Source organism: Dendrobates tinctorius, unplaced genomic scaffold (assembly GCF_039654945.1).
Source record: "Dendrobates tinctorius isolate UK_male_01 unplaced genomic scaffold, ASM3965494v1 ptg000008l, whole genome shotgun sequence".
Lineage (NCBI taxonomy): Eukaryota > Metazoa > Chordata > Amphibia > Anura > Dendrobatidae > Dendrobates > Dendrobates tinctorius.
The window spans coordinates 2,235,695-2,257,521 of NW_027361676.1; the positions used below are offsets into that span (position 1 = coordinate 2,235,695).

A 21,827-nucleotide genomic window follows, 5' to 3' on the forward strand; every position below is an offset into this window, starting at 1 on the left:
AGAATGCAGAGGATTGTAATTTATTTTACAGAGATAGAGGAATTATGTTAAAACAATAGAAGACATATAAATGCAAATAAATGTGATATTCGTTGCACTTATGTCAGGAGTTTACTGCCCTAATTGCACTGAAAAAATACCCATTGGCACAAACTCCTTATTTACTTTGCTATTCACTATTTATAAAATCAATGGTTCTTATAGCTTTTTGAGAAAAGGTCACAGTCTTAAACTTTCAGTCTTTGTGGCTGATTGATTGCTGCATCTTCAAGTATCTCTATTCCAATAGGTGAAGGCAAAGATAGCGAGAGTAGGGTCATCAATATATTAAACCTGGAAACCTCCTTTAATCTTCCTCTGGTTTTACCGCACTGGAGACAAAATGTTGCACAGAGGTCCGTTGTTATCTCGGAGTGCAGGCTGCAGAGTGTAATGATAACCTAGCCACTTGTCCAATGCCCAGAACTGGAGGAACGTCTGATCTCCGGTGTTTAACACTTTAGTCCACCTGGTTAAAAAGGGAGTACGGCATGATCAAAGTATGTTTCCCTATGTGATCAGGTCACCTGGTTTTCCAGTGGGAACTAGAGGATTTAGTGTTGTCATCCCTGGGGACCTAGAAAAGACGCCAGGGCCGACTTCAGTTTATTATTAGGGCACTCTTAAGTGTATCCCAAAACAGTAAAGGGCCTGTCACACTAAGCGATATCGCTAGCAATATCGCTATAACGTCACTGGTTTTTGTGACATAGCAGCGATATTGCTAGCGATAACGCTATGTCTGATACTTACCTCTGACCGGCTCCCCCGCTGATTATCGCTGATCGCGCGAGAACGTTCTGGACTGTTTCTCGTTGTCAGCTTCCTGTGGCACCGACGAGCGCCGCGTGGACGGACGTCAGGGTCGCCTCGTCTGACAGTTAAGTAACGACCTCCGACCGCTGCTATGTCACTGGTGAGATCTGCCTGTGTGGCAGCTCATTAGCGACCACTTAGCGATGCACCAGCATCCCTGCCCGTGTCATATCGCTAGTCGGGATCGCTGGTGCATCGCTAAGTGTGACAGTATCTTAACAAGTGTCAAGGTGACAAGGGCATCATGAATTAAGTCTGGAACTGAAGACAAACTTGAGCAGTGAATTAAGTGATGAGGATTCCAATAAGTGGTGAAATAAATCCATTTCTTTAAAAGATAAAACAAATCATCTTAACTCACTTAAAAAAAAAATTGAAATGACATTAAGGCTGGGTTCACACGTAACGGAACTCTCACGGAAATTACAGCGAGATTTCCCGAATTTCATTCCGCGGGAAAATCGTATTTTAAATTCCCGCGATTTTCCCGCGGAAAACCTAGCATTTTGCAAGCGTAATTAGCTTGCAGAATTGCTAGCGTTTTCCAAGCGATCTGGAGCATCGCTTGGAGAACTGATTGACAGGTTGGTCACACTCGTCAAACATAGTGTTTGATGAGTGTGACCAACTGTTTACTATTGAGGCCGCCTATGTAAAAAATAATAATAATAAAAAAAATATTGTTATTCTCAGCTTCCGACGTCCCGCGCTGCCTTCCCGCCTCTCTCCACGCTCCCGGTCCCAGTAGTCCTTTGCGCGAATTACCGCGATGACGTCCGTTCTCGCGGGATCGTGACATCTCGCGGTCATTCGCAATGACGTCGCGCGAATGACCGCGAGACTTCGCGATCCCGCGAGAACGGACGTCATCACTCGCAAAGGATTACTGGGACCGGGAGCGTGGAGCGAGGCGGGAAGGCTGCGCGGGACGTCGGAAGGTGAGAATAACAATATTTTTTATTTTAAATTCTATTTTTTACAGGGATATGGTACCCAATGCCCAGAGGACAGTCTCCTCTCCTCCGGGCCGTGGGTACCATCCGCAAATGTTCTGCTTACTTTTCGCATGGTGTGCACAGCCACATGCGGAAAGTAAGCAGAACAATGCATTTCTATGGGTGCGGGATCGCCGCGATTCCGCAAAATTAAAGAGCATGCTGCGTTTTTTACCGCAAAGCGATTCCGCTGCTTTAAAAACCGCAGCATTAGCACAGCATTGCGGAATCCCATAGGAATGCATGGGGTGCTTATTTTTCGTGTTTTTGCAGCAAAATCGCGCGGTTAAAACCACCGCGGAAGCGCGAAAAAAACGCCACGTGTGAACTCAGCCTTAAGCCTTATTCAGATGCCTGTTTTCTCACGGATTGAACATGTACCCATTATGTGTTGGGCTGTTGACATGTGTGCCACAGATAAAAGTTGTCAGTGCAAGACTGTGGGTCAGCGAAAAACTTGGACAGTTGTTGCGCCCTACTGCCTTCATTTTTTACTGACTCTTTCCTAGGAGAATCTTGCGAAACATCGATCGGGGTTTTTTTTAACATTGATGAAAAACTGATTCAGCTGTGATGGAAATCGGTCTGTTGTTTAGACATATGAGAAAAAAAATGGATGTCTGAATGAGGCCTTACTCTTTTGAATAAAAATGTGAAATGGTAAACCTTTATTAGGATTTTTTAAAAATGAAATAAAAATGATGATAAAAAAAAGACCTCATAAGAACTGTGATCATTTAGTGTGTATTATATATGTGTATGTTTGTTGTTCATCATTACAACCATTCAAACACTACGGTGTTTTTTATTAATGTAATTGATCAGTCCAGGACTGAGCCATTTTAAACCTTTCCTGACCAAGCACATTTATGGGTTTTATCGTCCATGCGCTTTAAAGGTTCAAATTTTTTATCTTGTTTGTATATTAAAATAATTACTGTGAAACATAGGGCTCAACTTTTGTGTCTTTTAGGTTCTTTTTTTAATGTAAAGAAAAGTTGGAAATTCGTGTCTATTTTTTTACAATTTCTACTTCTTTTAAAAGCATTTTAAATTGTCATTCCCTTTCTAGAGAAATTAATTTTGAAGATTGCACACATTTTTTTTTATTTTTTATTTATTTATTTTTTCAATATTTTCATTTATTTCACACACTGTACCACCCATGAGGTCTGAAAAAATGCTTGAAGGCATTTTAACATATTAATACATTATTTTTATTTCTGATTTATACCAGTCCCAGTCACATGGGAAAATAAACCTGTTTGCATAGCAAAGCTGACTTGGTCTCCTAGGACCCAGCAGCTCTTGCTCCTTCCCATGAGCACTAGATCCAGAGAAGGAAGCAATGTCAGTGCTTCCTAATCCGTATACAAAGTGCTTGATCAGCATTGTGTATACAGATATCAGGAAGGCATTGTTGGTAATAAAACATCTCTGCCTTCTATATGGGGCTTCCCGTCACTGCAGCTTCATGATTTTGTGCAAGCAGGGCACTCTGGAATGAGGATTTAGAACATTAGTTGAGAGTAAAGTATATCTTATTGCACCACATTTAGTACCAAATATTGTAATATGGCGGTTACTATAAATCCATGAGTTTCTAGTTCTGCAATATAGTTTCATTTACTTTTTTCAATGACCGCTTTTTTGTCCTGGACAAAAGCCTAAGAGCAGATACACACAGAAAGCAAGAGATGATCAAACAATATTTTCAAATTTCACAAAAGTTGAATATAAGTCTGACACATACTTTTTCTGATGTAAATACAGCATACATTGTGCTATGACTTGATTTATCAGAACTAAAAGCCCACCTCTTTCTTATATATGCCTGTATGCAGCTAAAGAGACAGAAAAGAAGGAGAAAAGAAATAACAACTCCATCATGTAATCCATCTCAGCATCTTTGCTGCTCACATTTAGTGGACCGCAAGTTTGACTGAAGGGAGACATCTATTGATCATCACTTTGAAGTGATTTTTTGGGGGGTGGGGAGTGTGACATCATTTTTGGGGGTAGGATCATTTTTGAAAATCGTGGCTTGCAGGTTGACTATTTGGAACTTTATCAAATAAGATGAATCTGCTTGAAAATGGCAATTTAAACTCTAGAAAGTTATGCACGTAGCAGGTAACCATTTCGTTATTTTTTTTTTAATCTATGTCTATGCCTCGGATGTGGAGCTCTGTATCACAGAAACAGAGCTTCAACCAATGAAAAAAAATATATTCAAAAAATAAAAAGCTTTAAACCTAATTAGAGTTTTTTTTTAACAGCGTTCAAGGATGGACATTCAATATGAAGTTTCCAGAATGGTACATGTGGTTTTTACAGGTGACTATTAAAGCATTATAAGCACTCTGTGTGACCACCATACTGTACCTCCATGAGCAAAAGCTCTAGGGAAGCATACTGACCCTCAGTAATACTGCATGCAATGAAAGATTTCACAATTATGCTCTATGAACCCAGCAATAAAAAGGTTTGCAAATGGTGTTAAATTGTAAGTATCCAGAGGTGTTGTATGGAAGTCACAGCAGTGTAAGGGTATTGCATTACTTATTAATCAGTACAACATGGACTTATGCGACCATGTGCATGAGCCCTAATGCTGAAAATGAGTGTCAGGCTCAGACAATTAAAAAGGTGACTATTAGCTTTTAATGAAAAAGTTACACAAATTCTACGCACTGTACATGTTTTGGGGTATACTATTTTTCTAGAAATGTTGATTTTCTCTTACACTCTCACAAACAGTAGGATGATTTATTCCCTGACTATTGGAAATGAAACGTATTCAGCCAACGCCAACATTCAATCTTTTATGACACCATTGGGATGATGGCTTTCTGATCATATACTAGAAATGAGACAAACAAATAAATAGGGTTTTTATCAAATTGGAAAACTGCACCTATAGGATAAGTAGAATCATTGGAATTTCATCAACTCGCGGAGAAATGCTGCAATGTAGAAACACCAAACTTTTCAACTTTACAGGATTAATAAAAACAACTGGTGCAAAAAACTTTTCTTTCTTCTGTATTTTATTACAGAAGTATGTCATGTAATTTAAGGTTTGATGAGGTTTTGCAAGTAAAATTCTGTTTCCTCTGCACTCGCTAATAGTCATGAGAATCTGTAGTTTGCACCTTCACATTAAAAATGCATTTCATTTTTTTTCTAAATTATTCACCCCGCCTTTTATCCAGATCATGTCTTTGAAAGGAGGATGAGGATAATAAATGGAATAATTCATGATTTCCCATTAAATATGAAAGTTTCTTTTACAGAGTTTAGAAAGTGAAGTTGTACATAATGTGCAGGACTTCATTAGAACTTTTTTAACCTTTTTATGAAGAATTATTAAATCTCAGTGGCTGCAGTAAGTATACGTTGAAATGCAGAACCCAATGTCTTGCACAATGGGTGCAGCGTACGGTTAATAGCAACACAAACTATGTGGATGATTGCAAAAAAAAAGCTTGAACTGACAGTAGCCCCGACGGCCGCTGACATAGGTAGAAGAAAAACAAGATGTATTAATAACAATAAAAAAGTTTTAGTTGCTAGGCTTTACCATAAACTAGTGACAGCTGTGCTTTTTTCTCTTCTCAGTCATGTAGATAATACAAAGTAGCAAAAGTATAAAAGGATTCAGTACCATTACACTAATAGCACCTGTGCAAATGCATTAGCGCTTATTACATTGAAGGGTTAAAATTCAGCACTCACAGTGGACTTTTTTTTATTTTCTGTAAGAGTTTTAGAATGCAGTGTGTGCGGAAGATCTACGTACCATGCACCGATATGCTATCTGATGCTTATAGGAAAAAAAAAAGCTTAGAAATATTACAATAAAAAATATGCATTTGCTCTCATTTAAAAGTATATGTACAAAGACGTAAGGGAGCATAAAAATACATTTTAATGTCATATTTGTCATGCGTTACCATCCCCGTAAAACAATTCTACCCTTAGCAGCGAGCAGGTTCCAGAATATCTGATACGTCTTCATCTCCTTTTGTATACTCCCCCCCCCCAAAAAAAAAGAAAAAAAAGAATACACATCAGATTCACAGCAAACTTACATTGCGGTTTCCTCTTTCGACAGCTCTTTGATATTCTTCTGCCGATGATGATCTTTGACATCTTTGTCCCCGATCAAGTGAATCCTGAATTAAAATAAAGGCAGAGAAAAAGAATTATGGAAAAATTCATAATATTCTGCTCCCGCAATAAATTCTGTAAATAATATTTAAACAGTGATTGTTTCATCCTCATCACAACTCGCTATATGAAATGCATCCAGAGGCTTCTCTGCAAAGATTATGTACATTGCAGAGCTTATTTTATTTCTGAGAGTAACCGGTGTTCCTATGCTTTTTTTATTTCAGATTTTGTAAAAAAAAAAAAAAACATAAAAAATTTTGATTCATTGTTCTGAAATAATGAAGATATTCCTACCGTCTAATTAACTCCAAATTAAAAATAGTTATTTTATTTTTAGTTAGCACATCCCTGAATATGCATTTGAAGAACTAATGTAGGTTTATGAATAACCTGTACGAATCCACATTTCACACAGTTGTATAGTATTTTAATATAGGATTGCTTGTCTAGCAATTAAGTAAAAGTACATTTGTTTTCACGGCAATGTTAACAAGATCTGGTAGTTACAGCAACAAAACAATCAGATTTTACGGCGTCTCCTGGGCTTCATATTTTGGGAAGCAGCCATGAAAAGTACTAGTTTCACTGTAGACTTGCTCTAATAAAATAAGAACAAACCTATTTACTACAAAATGTTACTGTTTTAGGGTACAGCACCAAAATATAAGAAATAAAGGAAAAAAAAAAATGAAATTATTTATTCATCTAAATCTGTATAAAAATATGATTATTACTTAAATGTAAGTATTTAAATATACATATACATATATACTGTATATATCTATGTCAAAAAGTTATAGAAAAATATTTGTGCATTAGGAATCAACTGAGTGCTTTATTACGCATGGTTGGAGGTTGCAGAAGGAAAGGTGTGAGATTCCACACAAAAACAATACATGCATTTCTGTTGTCCTAGTCTGTATGTAAATAGTCCAATAGTCCCACAGCCACAGGAAAAAAAGGGATTAGGTGTGTTAAATATATAGGAATGCAGAGTAGATGGCACATTCTTGTAGGGCAGGTACACCAGATCGTTTTCTCTCTGTCCCAGAAGAGAGGTTCAATTTTTCTGATCAGACTGGGATCAATTTTTCTCAGAGGTGAAGAGAAAAAAAAAATCTCCACCTTCTCCATTATGTCAGTTTACGAAAATTGGACTACACTCGTATGTCTTCAACGAAAATTATCATACCTTAAATTGATCAATACATTAATATACAAATAGGTAATTTAGGCAACTCAATAAATTAACCAAACCTACAGAGGACAATGAGTTGAAAATGCGCAAAAAAATGGACGTATCAAAATTTTACTCCAATATAAATCACAAAAAAATTTTTTTTTTGTGCAAATAGAAATATTTTATTCGTTCACAAATTCCATAAAAAGCAAACAAGTACAGAAAATGAGTACATATAAGGTGGTAGAGCCAATGGTAGGAATACCCGACAAACAATCAATAACAGCTAATACCATATGGAGAAAGTCACCATCAAAATAGGATTTAGTACAAGGATTGGGATACATAGTTAGGCACAGCATGGGTAAAGTATCTAGTCACCTTACAAATTCCCCCGAGGAAGCCCTTACAGCGAAACACGTCGGGGCACAGGCAGGACCACCCGACCCCCCAAATGGGTAAGGAACTTTCTATGGCATTTATACCAGTGGTGTTATCTTCAATATAGGTATAATCGATCGGGACATATGAGTGGCTATTTAAGCCAAGTAGATGTATGTTCTTTTTTTGAGATACCTTCCCTGATCTATGTACTATAGGCATGAGGCAATAATGATTAATATTTGTAAGGTCATGGCCACAGGGTCTGCCATTGACATGGTGGATCTGGGTGTATTGGACATTGGTGAGAGGAGAGTAGTTGGGGGATGGTATATGTATGAGAGGACAGAGCATGGGCACATACATTGTCTGCCATTAGTTCTGTGGGCACATGTGCTGGAGACAAGGGTGAGAGGGGAAGAGTTGGTGGTTGGGGTGTATTTTATGAGTGGCTGCATTTCATGGCAATGCTGTGTGTACTGGCCTTGCTGTGCTGATTATTCCCTCTCCCCTTCCCATTAATGGAGTCTTGTGACCTGTATGTGACCTCATCTTTGCTATATGCTGATAATATTGTGTGTACAGATTCAGTGCAACTAGGTTGCTTTCACTATATATGTGGTATCTGTGTAAAGGTTCCATCCAAATGTGCTGTATACTTATCATGGATACATAACTGAGATACGTGTTATTACTTCACATGCTGCCATATACGGATCAAGCTGTGTATGAAGATCCTGTGTATACAGGTTTTTTTCCTTGCTGTAAATATAATCTAGACCTGACTTCCAGCTTAGTTTTTTATTTTTGTAGTTATGGCAGCTTTTAGTCCCTCTTATGTGGCATGCTGGCCTGCCTGATATATCCTTCCTCTTTCTGTATATTGTCCCCCTCATATTTTACAGGATCGGTGTATACCCAACAAGTTCTTATTTTATATTACCTCAGATGGTGGATAGCACATACCTGAGTGAATTACCTGGAGCTTTAATATATATTTTTCAGCATATATAAAATAAATATTTGGGGAGTAACTCAGCACAGGGCAGGGCGGCGAGTGGGGGCAATAATAACGCAGCATTTGGCGGGCAGTGAGTGGGCATTAATAACTCAGCACATGGCGGGGCATTGAGTGGGCACTCCTAGTGTGATGCTGCACCTTGCTCTGGAGGACACATCATGGGCCTAGTTTTCAGCCCTGTCTCTCGTCTAGTGTATGTTCGTGGCGTGACTGAATGGGATACAGAACTTGCAGTCTTCTATACATACACATTGGCCATCACTGACTAGATTTGACCTTATGATTGGAGATTTTCCAGTATCAACCTGTTGTATTCCTTTGGTTGTAAACTATAACTTATATGTTCATACATGGTGTTTCATCTCACATATATACATTTCAGGAACTGAATTAAAGCAATTATTTGTTTTTGTCAACAGTCAGCTGGGTTCCCCTGGGCCAGGTGCGGTGCGGCTGGGGGTGGCATGGTGGAGTTGTTTGTTGCAGTTTTTTTAAAATGGTTGAACCTTCAATTCCCCTCCTCCTTTTATTAGAGTCAAGTTAATGTTGTTTAATGTTATTCAGTGTAGGGGCAACCATCTCAGATGGGGCGGGAATGGGGCTGTGGAGAGCCCGTATGGTAGCAGATGGGGGGAATAGGGAGCCTGTTTGGTGGAGTGGTTACCTACCCGTCCCCTCTTTTGCTTTATTTGGTGGTCAGAGTACAATTTAAATAAAAGGGGTCCCTACTGGGCTGAGGTCTCAGCGGGACAATTTAATTGGTGGCACCATTCAGTATGGTCCTCGAACCGGTGCGGTGTGGTTGAGGGCATAAGTAAGAGGGTCCTCGAATCGGTGTGGTGTGGGCGGTTGAGGGCCTAAGGTGCGTATGATGGCACAACAAAGCTGGTGAACGGCTTCCATAGACCCCGTTCCTTATTTGTCAATGTTATATTGATATGTTCATTTTTGCAATGTAAATATGTTAAGAAACAGGGCTGCTGTGGCCTATTTATCCAGAGTGACCATCATGGTATGGCCCCTGGTCTCCAAAAGCATTAATAGCCTATAAGACCCTGTTAGGGTAAAGTCCCTGGGTCATGGCAAGCATATTTTGCATGCATAAAGAATAAATTGCAATTGGATCCTCCAAGCTAGGAACAGCGGCGGGAGGGGAGAAGAAGAAGAAAAAAAGCATGCATATAATCTGTTGCTTCAAGGACCCTCTCTTTTTGTTCTTCTGACTTGAGAATGTTGAAGCACGGATTTTGACTGTTCATAATGAACAATTCATGTTTATTTTAAGTTTGTCTAGTGCATTAAACTGAAGAACAGTATACCTAATTTGGGTGCCCTTGAGTCAGTGGGGAGTGACTATGGGTGAAGTAATCAAGTGCAATAACTCGAAGGGCAAAATGCCTATTCCCGTGCCCTTGAGATGGGGGGGAGTGGCTAAGAGTAAAATCATGTGCATTAACACAAAGGGCAAACATGCCTATTCACGATGACCTTGAGCCAGGGGGAGCGGATAAGGGTAAAGTAATTAAGTGCATCAACATGAAGGGCAAGATGCTTTCCCTGATGACTCTGATCCTGTTGTGTCCCACGAATGGGAACAACGTGTAATGTATATTTCTCTGTGTTTAGTTTTTCCCCCCAATCAGCAAAATTCCCTGTTGTTGCTAGGTAGAATTAGACTCCTCCCTTATTCTTCAGTTTAGCCTACAGCAGCCATTACTCAATACGCATGTGTACTTCCCTGCCAGATTACTCCTTTTTACCTACTGTTCATTGTAAACTAATACAAGATTTTGGAAGAAATCAGCATCGTTTCTCCTGGCCATTCTACAGTTGCATTGCCGGTGGAGTTAAAACTATATGAGGACGTCTGGTGGTGTGAGTACAAGTCATACAATTATCTAAGAAGCTGATAGTTAGAACACTTGGGATTCACAGCCAGCAGGAAGTGTCAGAATAGACCCAGTTAGAGCGGTTAAGAGAGAATATCATCAAGTGCATTAAAAACAATCAACAATGGCTGGGCAGGGTTATTAATAATGCATTCATACATTTTTCTGCTATAGGTTTATTTCAATTACTATATCCGAATATTATGAAAGTTATTTAAGGGTCGGTTTTAAAGTTGATGTTATAATGTGTATAGCTTTTAATTACTCCTTATTTATAGTATCTTTCTCTTTATACACTCACTGGCCACTTTATTAGGTACACCTGTCCAACTGTGTGTTAAGACTTAATTTCTAATCAGCCAATCACATGGCAGCAACTCAGTGCATTTAGGCATGTAGACATGGTCAAGACAATCTCCTGCAGTTCAAACCGAGCATCAGTATGGGGAAGAAAGGTGATTTGAGTGCCTTTGAACGTGGCATGATTGTTGGTGCCAGAAGGGCTGGTCTGAGAATTTCAGAAACTGCTGATCTACTGGGATTTTCACGCACAACCATCTCTAGGGTTTACAGAGAATGGTCCGAAAAAGAAAAAAAATCCAGTGAGCGGCAGTTCTGTGGCCGGAAATGCCATGTTGATGCCAGAGGTCAGAGGAGAATGGGCAGACTGGTTCGAGCTGATAGAAAGGCAACAGTGACTCAAATTGCCACCCGTTACAACCAAGGTAGGCAGAAGAGCATCTCTGAACGTACAGTGCGTCGAACTTTGAGGCAGATGGGCTACAGCAGCAGAAGACCACACTGGGTACCACTCCTCTCAGCTAAGAACAGGAAACTGAGGCTACAATTTGCACAAGCTCATCGAAATTGGACAGTAGAAGATTGGAAAAACGTTGCCTGGTCTGATGAGTCTCGATTTCTGCTGCGACATTCGGATGGTAGGGTCAGAATTTGGCGTAAACAACATGAAAGCATGGATCCATCCTGCCTTGTATCAACGGTTCAGGCTGGTGGTGGTGGTGTCATGGTGTGGGGAATTTTTTCTGGGCACTCTTTGGGCCCCTTGGTACCAATTGAGCATCGTTGCAACGCCACAGCCTACCTGAGTATTGTTGCTGACCATGTCCATCCCTTTATGACCACAATGTACCCAACATCTGATGGCTACTTTCAGCAGGATAATGCGCCATGTCATAAAGCTCGAATCATCTCAGATTGGTTTCTTGAACATGACAATGAGTTTACTGTACTCAAATGGCCTCCTCAGTCACCAGATCTCAATCCAATAGAGCATCTTTGGGATGTGGTGGAACGGGAGATTCGCATCAGGGATGTGCAGCCGACAAATCTGCGCCAACTGTGTGATGCCATCATGTCAATATGGTCCAAAATCTCTGAGGAATGCTTCCAGCACCTTGTTGAATCTCTGCCACGAAGAATTGAGGCAGTTCTAAAGGCAAAAGGGGGTCCAACCCCTTACTAGCATGGTGTACCTAATAAAGTGGCCAGTGAGTGTATATACCCATCACTAGTGTTGAGCATTCCGATACCGCAAGTATCGGGTATCGGCCGATATCCACGGTATCGGAATTCCGATACTGAGTTCCGATACTTTTAGCATATCGAATACCGGAATCGGAAGTTCCCATAATGCTAGGAGCCAGTTTGATTTGATTCAGCCAATGACAATCCTCAGAAGTGTGGGCACATCCTGTTAGGTATGTAGGCATGTTAACTAATGCCATGGCTGTGATTGGCTGCTGAAATTATGTCATGATGCACTATAAAAGCCGCCGCCGCCATTTCGGGTTCATTCTGCTGTGAATTCAGTTAGAGACAGGCTGCTGTTCAAGACTGTGAGGGACAGTTAGAGCTAGCGATTTGCAAAATCATATTGTGCTTTACCCAGGCTACATAATCAACCACTGTAGCTTTCTTTTGCCTTGCAGCAGTGTTCACAGCTGTCTGCAAAGTCTGTGTGAGTGCAGCTCACGCTGAGTAGTGTGTCCTGCAGCCATGTCTGTTTGTAGGCCGCTCAGCGTGTGTCACTGCCTCATACATATTTTTCTTTTTTTGCTGCTCATTTTTCATTCTCCTATTAGTGTGCATCCATCCATATCCATCTACATTGGTTGGTTGCAAACACTATAGGAGTAGACAGCGGAGCCTCTCTGCAGCCTTTCAGTGCTAGTGCCCAGTTTTCTGCACAGTTCACGACTGTCTGAGAGGTCTCTGTGTGTGAGTGCAGCTCACGCTGTAGTGTGTCCTGCAGCTACGTCTGGTTGTAGGCCGCTCAGCGTGCGTCACTGCCTCACACATATTTTTCTTTTATTGCAGCTCATTTTTCATTCTCCTATTAGTGTGCATCCATCCGTATCCATATACGTTGGTTGCAAACACTATAGGAGTAGACAGCGGAGCCTTTCTGCAGCCTTTCAGTGCTAGTGCCCACTTATCTGCACTGTTCACGGCTGTCTGAGAGGTCTCTGTGTGTGAGTGCAGCTCACGCTGTAGTGTGTCCCACAGCTACGTCTGGTTGTAGGCCGCTCAGCGTGCGTCACTGACTCACACATATTTTTCTTTTATTGCAGCTCATTTTTCATTATCCTATTAGTGTGCATCCATCCGTATCCATCTACATTGGTTGGTTGCAAACACTATATAGGAATAGATAGAGAAGCCTTTTTTCTGGCTTGTGCCCTTCAGCCGCAGCCAGATTAGTATTACCCTATTTTTTGGAGCCTCATCTTTTGCATTGTAGGTTACCTTCCTGCATTGTAATAGCTCCAAAAAGTGTGTGATACTATCGCTTTCAAATCTTTGGTCACATACTTTTCGCTTTTAAAAAACAAAAAAAACAAAATAAAGTTCACCAAACACTACATTTGACAGTTGTGTAGGCCACATTAGCTCATATTAAAGTGTAGTCCACACACACACTTTATAAAATTAGTGTTTCTTATACCTGTTAGCAGCTGTTCAGGAATAAGCACGCTAAGCCCCCCTTTGTACTTTTCTGCCTATCTTTATTAGTCTACCAAGATGAAGAAGGCAGGGAGTAAGGCACGTGGGCGTGGGCGTGGAGTTTCAGCAAGGAGAGGACGTGGGGATTCTGCAGGGTGAGGACGTGGGGATTCTGTGCCTGCTGCGGGCACCAGTGAGTCAGCATTCCCCAGTTTTAGCAGGCAACAGTCCTTTATGCGCAGCTTTGTAGGACCTCGCCGTACCCCATTGCTGCGGGAGGAACAAACTGAAGCCGTTGTCGGATAGATGGCAGCTAACGCATCAACTTCAATGACTTCCACGTCCTCTCAGGGCCAGAGCACTGAAGAGCAACGATATGTCTCTTCACCACCTGCCAAAGTGCCCAGGCAGTCAGAGAGCCCTGGACAGGAGCCATCACAGTATCTACTTCTGTTCTCTGAATCTGTTGGCTTGGAAAGAGGGGGCCAGCCAAGCAGCATTCAAGAATGTGAAGAAGAGGGAGTATGCAGTGATGCGCAACTGCTTTGTCCCTCTGAATCTGAAGAGGCGGGTGGGCCAGTGCCTATGGTCAGCACACCTCAGTACGCATCAGATGATGACGAGACTCAGGTGCCACTTTCTGGTGCGTACGGTGCTGGCGAGACTACCCAGGAGAAACAGGTGTTTGAACACGGGAGTGTAGATGATGAGGTCCTTGACCCATCATGGCGTGAGGAACAGGAAGGTGGTGGGAGCAGCTCTGAGGAAGAGATTCCCCGAACGGCCAAAACAGGAGAGGGAGGGGGCAGACTTGGTTGCCTGAAGCCTCCACTTCGGCACCCGTTAGGAGCATTCCTCTTCCAAAAGCCAAAACGGGCGCTCCCAAGACTTGCAGTGCGTGGTCCTTTTTTGACACAGTTGCAGATGACATTTGCTTTGTTAAATGCAAGCTGTGTCATCAGAAAGTCAAAAGAGGGAAAAATGTCAGCAACCTCAATACCACAAATATGTGGAAACATGTGCGGACCAAGCACGTGGTGGAGTTACAGAGACACACTGAAGACGTAGGCCAACCTAGAGCACCACCTACCACCTCTTCAGCTCGTGTTGTAGCTTCTTCCTCCAGCTCACACACAGCTGGTTCGGCTTCCTCACAGGATCGCCATGGAAGAACCTCTGGCACTGTTGTCCAGAGACCCAGTGACATTCCACCCACAGCACCACGTTCCCGCTCATCCTCACACTCCCAGGCCACTCTACAGCCATCGGTAGCACAGGCATGGGAGAAAAAGCGGCCATACTCGGCAAACCATCCCCGAGCACAGGCTCTGAATGCTGGCATTGCCAAATTACTGGCCCTTGAATGCTCTCATTCAGGCTGGTGGAGACTGACACCTTCCGGAACTTCATGGCATTGGCAGTCCCACAATACAACGTGCCCAGCCGCTTTTATTTCAGCAGGCAAGCCGTCCATGCCCTGCAAAAGAATGTGGAGGGAAAAATTAAACAAGCGCTACTAAACGCCGTCAGTAGCAAGGTCCACCTGACCACCGATGCGTGGACCAGTAACCACAGACAGGGACGATACCTTTCCCTCACTGCCCATTGGGTCAATGTTGTGGAGCCGGGTACAGATCTGGAGAGTGGCGCTGTACGTGTTCTGCCAACTCCAAGGATTGCAGGAATCCAGTCTGTACACTTTGACTCCTCCTCATACTCCAGTTCCTCAGAATCAGCGCTGCAGGAGCCTGTTACGACCGATAGGAGCACAGCCGTGGCCAAACGTCAACAGGCCGTACTTAAATTAATTTCTTTGGGGAATCGAAGCCACACAGAGCAGGAGCTCTGGAATGCCATCAAGCAGGAGAGCGACGTGTGGTTTCTGCCAGCGAATCTCCAGCCAGGCATGGTAGTGTGTGACAATGGTCGAAATCTGGTGGCAGCTCTGGGCCTAGGCAACCTCACTCACATCCCATGTCTGGCATATGTGCTGAACTTGGTCGTGCAGAGCTTTCTGAGGGACTATCCAGATCTTGATGCACTGCTGCACAAGGTCCGCATAGAGTGCGCTCACTTGCGGCGTTCCAGCACGGCAAGATCACGCATTGCAGCTCTGCAGCGCCGATTACGCCTTCCGGAACATCGCATCATATGTGACCTACCCACCAGGTGGAATTCAACATTACATATGTTGGAGCAGTTGTGTGAGCAGCAGGCAGCAGTAATGGAGTACCAGCTGCATCAGGCGCAAACAAGTTACACTGTGCGCCGGTAACACTTCAGCACCACCGAGTGGGCCTCTATGAAGGACATCTGCCTCGTTTTGCGTGCCTTCGATGATTCCACGCAGATGGCGAGTGCAGATGATGCACTAGTCAGCATGACTGTCCCCCTTATCTGCCTGCTTCAAAAAACACTGCAAGCACTAAGGGAGGAGGTTTTGCAAGAGGTGGAGGATGAGGAGTCACAAATGCCATCTGCTTCTGGACAGTCTGCGCTACGTGGTTCCTCACAAAGGCTTAGGCAGGGGACACTTTGTGAGGAGGATGAGGAGGAGTCAATGGAGGAGGAAGACATCTCTCCAGAGGAGGGAGGTACACAATGCTCTAGTCAGTATGTACAGCGAGGGTGGGGTGATGCAGAGCAGGCAGAGATGACGCCTCAAGCAGGGACAGCGTTTCTTGGGCAGTTGGGAGTCTGCAGCACATGGTTAATTTCATGCTGCAGTGCCTGAGAAACGACCGCCGCATCGTCCAAATTCTCAACACGGCTGATTATTGGGTGTACACCCTCCTAGAGCCTCGCTACCGGGACAACTTACAAAGCCTCATAACACCGTTGAACCGGGAGCGTAAAATGCGGCAGTACGAAGAGACACTGGTGCAGTCCATCATGTTCTCCATTCCACCTGAGAGCATTGCTGCTAGTGCTTTACAAAGCAGCTCTGTGCGTCGAGGCAGTGGAGGAAGCTCTGCACAAAGAGGGAGCCGAGGCAGCGCCTCAGCACAAGGCAAGACCAGTATGGCCCAAACGTGGCAAAGTTTTGTGTGCCCGCCTCAAATGTCTACACCATCACAGACGGCTCCAGTCAGCAGGAGGCAATGTTTCCGTCAGATGGTGACAGACTACATGTCTTGCCCTGTCAGTGTACTCCCAGACGGCTCTTCCCCCGTCAAGTTTTGGGTCGCTAAGCTGGATACATGGCCAGAGCTTAGCCAGTATGCATTGGAGGTGCTGGCTTGCCCTGCTGCCAGTGTATTATCGGAACGCGTCTTTAGTGCCGCAGGTGGTGTACTAACAGACTGTCGCACGCGACTATCCTCCGATAACGTTGACCGGCTTACTTTTCTGAAAATGAACAAGGCCTGGATCTCGCCAGAATTTGCCAGTCCTCTTCCAGAATAAATAATTGGTTGGCAACAGTATCCAGGTCTCCTGTTGTGTTCATGTTTCTACCACCTGAACGGTAATCCCTGGGCTTCAACACAGCCAGTTGTTGCTCAGAAGTGCCGTCTGCACAGAGAAAAACACTAGCTCCTGTTAGTGGGGTTCAGTAACGCCAGCTGCTCACCTGCTGTGTGGACGGCAAAGTCGCCTGCTGCCTCCACATTCAAACTACAACTGATTTTTAACCGTGCTCCACTTAGGCCTCTGGCTCCACTGTCTCTAGTATTTCCCCTGGCCTCCAACCCCGCCAGTTGCTGCTCAGAAGTGGCGTCTGCACAATCCACACTTGTTCCTGTGTTACTGGGGCTCAGTCACGTCAGTTGATCCACTGATGTGTGTCCGGCAATGTCTCCTGCTCTGTCCTCATTCCCATTACTAGTAGTGGGAATGTGGACAGAGCAGGAGACATTGCCAGACACACATCAGGGGATCAAATGACGTGACTGAGCCCCAGTAACACAGGAACAAGTGTGGATTGTGCAGATGACACTTCTGAGCAGCAACTGGCGGGGTTGGAGGCCAGGGGAAATACTAGAGATTGTGGAGCCAGAGGCCAAAGTGGAGCACGGTTACAATCAGTAGTAGTCTACAACCTATATAAAACTTGCTGCAATTAGGCCCCAGCCTGCTGCATGATTGATCCTGGGCTTCAACACAGCCAGTTGTCGCTTGGAAGTGCTGTCCGCACAGAGAAAAACACTAGCTCCTGTGTTAGTGGGGTTCAGAAACGTCAGCTGCTCCCCTGCTGTGTACAGCAAAGTCTCCTGCTGCCTCCACATTCAAACTACATCACATATACAACTTGCTGCAATTAGGCCTCAGCCTGCTCCATGATTGATCCTTGGCTTCAACACAGCCAGTTGTTGTGCGGAAGTGCCGTCTGCACAGAGAAAAACACATGCTCCAGTGTTAGTGGGGTTCAGTAATGCCTGCTGCTCCCCTGCTGTGTGGACGGCAAAGTCTCCTGCTGCCTCCACATTCAAACTACATCACATATACAACTTGCTGCAATTAGGCCTCAGCCTGCACCGTCAGCTGGTCCACGGTTGTGCCATTGGCTCTTGTTCCTTCTGCTGCCACTCTGGGTTCCAGCACCGTCAGCTGGTTCTCGGTAGTTCCATTGACTCTTGTAGCTTCTGCTACCCATCTGGGTTCCAGCACCGTCAGCTGGTTCTCGGCAGTGTCTTTGGCACGGGTACTTCCCCCTGCCCAGCCTGGGTCTAGCACGCCTGCTGTTTCCAGGTAGTGTCAACGTCACTTTGCCACCAATACGTTGTCCTGTCGTTTTGCGGTCGGGTTAGCCGTGTCTATGGTGCCTGCAGTTTTGGTGCTTCCTATGTGGGCTGCGGGTTCTGGTAATAAAGGCTGGTTCCGTAGTGCCAATAGGACAAGCACCCCCTGTAGGACTGGGTTTCGGTAACTGCGGCCGGCTCGCGGCCTTGCAACTTTGTTTTTCATGGATATCTTCTGCTACCCATCCGGGTTCCAGCACCGTCAGCTGGTTCTCGGCAGTGCCTTGGGCCTAGGTGCCTCCTTCTCGGTATCAGAGTTCCAGCAACGTCTGCTGGTCCTTGGTAATGCTTTGTAGCACAGGTACCTTCTGCTTAGTAACCGTGTTCCAGCACCGTCAGCTGGTCCACGGTTGTGCCATTGGCTCTTGTTCCTTCTGCTGCCACTCTGGGTTCCAGCACCGTCAGCTGGTTCTCGGTAGTTCCATTGACTCTTGTAGCTTCTGCTACCCATCCGGGTTCCAGCACCGTCAGCTGGTTCTCGGCAGTGCCTTTGGCCTAGGTGCCTCCTTCTCGGTATCCAAGTTCCAGCAACGTCTGCTGGTCCTTGGTAGTGTTTTCTAGCACAGGTACCTCCTGCTTAGTAACCATGTTCCAGCACCCTCAGCTGGTCCACGGTTGTGCCATTGGCTCTTGTTCCTTCTGCTGCCACTCTGGGTTTCAGCACCGTCAGCTGGTTCTCGGTAGTTCCATTTACTCTTGTAGCTTCTGCTACCCATCCGGGTTCCAGCACCGTCAGCTGGTTCTCGGCAGTGTCTTTGGCACGGGTACTCCCTCCTGCCCAGCCTGGGTCCAGCACGCCTGCTGTTTCCGGGTAGTGTCCACGTCACTTTGCCACCAATACGTTGTCCTGTCGTGTTGCGGTCGGGTTAGCCGAGTCTATGGTGCCTGCAATTTTGGTGCTTCCTATGTGGGCTGCGGGTTCTGGTAATAAAGGCTGGTTCCGTAGTGCCAATAGGACAAGCACCCCCTGTAGGACTGTGGGTTCCGCTAACTGCGGCCGACTCGCGGCCTTGCAACTTTGTTTTTCATGGGTACCTTCTGCTACCTATCCAGGTTCCAGCACCGTCAGCTGGTTCTCGGCAGTGCCTTTGGCCTAGGTGTCTCCTTCTCGGTATCCGAGTTCCAGCAACGTCTGCTGGTCCTTGGTAGTGCTTTCTAGCACAGGTACCTCCTGCTTAGTAACCAGGTTCCAGCACCGTCAGCTGATTCTCGGTAGTTCCATTGAATCTTGTAGCTTCTGCTACCCATCCGGGTTCCAGCACCGTCAGCTGGTTCTCGGCAGTGTCTTTAGCAAGGGTACTCCCTCCTGCCCAGCCTGGGTCCAGCATGCCTGCTCTTTCCGGGTAGTGTCAACGTCACTTTGCCACCAATACGTTGTCCTGTCGTGTTGCGGTCGGGTTAGCCGAGTCTATGGTGCCTGCAGTTTTGGTGCTTCCTATGTGAGCTGCGGGTTCTGGTAATAAAGGCTGGTTCCGTAGTGCCAATAGGACAAGCACCCCCTGTAGGACTGTGGGTTTCGGTAACTGCGGCCGGCTCGCGGCCTTGCAACTTTGTTTTTCATGGGTACCTTCTGCTACCTATCCGGGTTCCAGCACCGTCAGCTGGTTCTCGACAGTGCATTTGGCCTAGGTGCCTCCTTCTCGGTATCCGAGTTCCAGCAACGTCTGCTGGTCCTTGGTAATGCTTTCTAGCACAGGTACCTCCTGCTTAGTAACCAGGTTCCAGCACCGTCAGCTGGTCCACGGTGGCGCCATTGGCTCTTGTTCCTTCTGCTGCCACTCTGGGTTCCAGCACCATCAGCTGGTTCTCGGTAGTTCCATTGACTCTTGTAGCTTCTGCTACCCATCCGGGTTCCAGCACCGTCAGCTGGTCCTCATTAGTTCCATTTGCTCTTGCTCCTTCTGCTAACCATCTGGGTTCCAGTACCGTCAGCTGGTTCTCAGCAGTTCCTCAGCCTTCTTGTACCTTCTGCTACTTTTCCAAGTTTGAGCTTGTGGAAATGGTTTTAGGATCTCACTCTGGATCTCCCTGACGACGACCCTGAAGACAACGACCCTGAAGACCACACCGAAGAAGACCAAAAAGATGACCCTGAAGAAGATGACCAAGAGGACAAAGAACATGAAGACAACCACCAAGATGCAGAACAACAAGAGACAGAAGACCAAGAAGCAGAAAAACCAAAAGCAGAAGAACATTAAGCATAAGACTAAAAATCAGAGCAAATGATATTATCTAAATTATAAGCAGAAGAAGACTAAGCAGTGTATGGGGGTGAATCCGTTCCTCCTCGTGGTGCCCCTGGGAAATGCCTGCTGCTACAGGCCAAACTGAACACGGACAAATCCTGTTGTAAATCTTTTGTGACAGATAGAACGGAAGGTGTAATCTTCAAACTTTTATAGTTAACAACCACAGGAATGACTGTCACAAATAAGAATTTGATGAAGAAGAAGAATAGGAAGAAGATGAAGAAGTAGAATATGAAGAAGAATAATAGTTGAATATAAAGAATATGAAGAATGTAAAAAAAAAGAATAATAGGAAGAAGGTGAAGAAGAAAATGAATAAGGTGAAGAAGAAGTTGATGAAAAAGATGCTGCTGCTGCTGCTGAGGATCATGAAGGAGAAAGTGTGGGAGAAGTAAAAAAGAAGGTGAAGAGCATGGAAGTAGTGAAACATACATATCTGACAAAATATAAAAGAGGTTAACATAGTCAATATCTTTGTAACTCCGAACGTCTTAAAAAAATTTTTTATTCCTGCTATTCCATTTGATTGGACTAAACCTCTATGCCTTTAATGTCTCCTCCACCTCCCCCAATACATTCTACATTATTCTTAGTTGTTCTTCTTCATGTAGAATTAACCTACAAGGAAAGAAAGGGTTTTTTTTAATTCCGATATTTCGGTCCCATTGACTTGAATGGGACTTCCGGGATCGGAATCGGCGATACCCGATACTTTTTGGATATCAGCCGATCCAATCCGATCCGATATTTCTCAATATCGGACGGTATCGCTCAACACTACTCATCACTTTTCCGGTAGTAGTAGTAAGTGGGTTTAAGAAATGATTACTGCACAGCATACCTATTGGATATAGTGGTGGTTTTGAGAACCAAAAATGGTGAATTGGTGAATTATTAGAGCTGGCTACGATACATGCAGCATAATAGTTTTTGAGGCATGACAGATGTCATTATACAGGTATTCAGACTGTGGCTTTTCACATTCCCCATGATGGGATCCTCATTGCAGGATGTTTACCGATTGTTATTTTGCTTTAGTTACAGTATTATTGATCATAATTTGGTAGAGTTGCATTGATAAAATTATTCTGTTGGAGCTCTGGAATTTTGTTACTCGTAGACACGGTCTTTCCATAGCATGTAGAAATGGTTGATGGCTTTATTAGGCATGGTTTATGGCGGTCGAGTCCATTTAAGGTGTCAAATGGCCTCATGGTGGTGGTTCAGGAGTCGGGTGGAATTTGCGGACAAGTTAAGGTGGACTCATTTTAACTAATAGAGGAGGTAAAAACCTCATGGTGGGGAACAGGCTCGGATTTGGTGGCCAGACTCAAGGACGTTGTAATGGTAACGTCAATCAGGGGCGGGCAGTGGT

The 21,827-nt window shown here is 44.3% G+C and overlaps 1 protein-coding gene across 1 annotated transcript in view; it reads right to left on the reverse strand.

Moving 5' to 3' along the window:
- Positions 1-21,827, reverse strand: part of TTC29 (tetratricopeptide repeat domain 29) — a 454,195-nt gene that overhangs the window by 402,157 nt on the left and 30,211 nt on the right. The window contains exon 3 of the mRNA XM_073576236.1: positions 5,945-6,028. Within this exon, the coding sequence (XP_073432337.1) occupies positions 5,945-6,028 (84 nt within the window). The remainder of the gene's footprint in view (positions 1-5,944; positions 6,029-21,827) is intronic.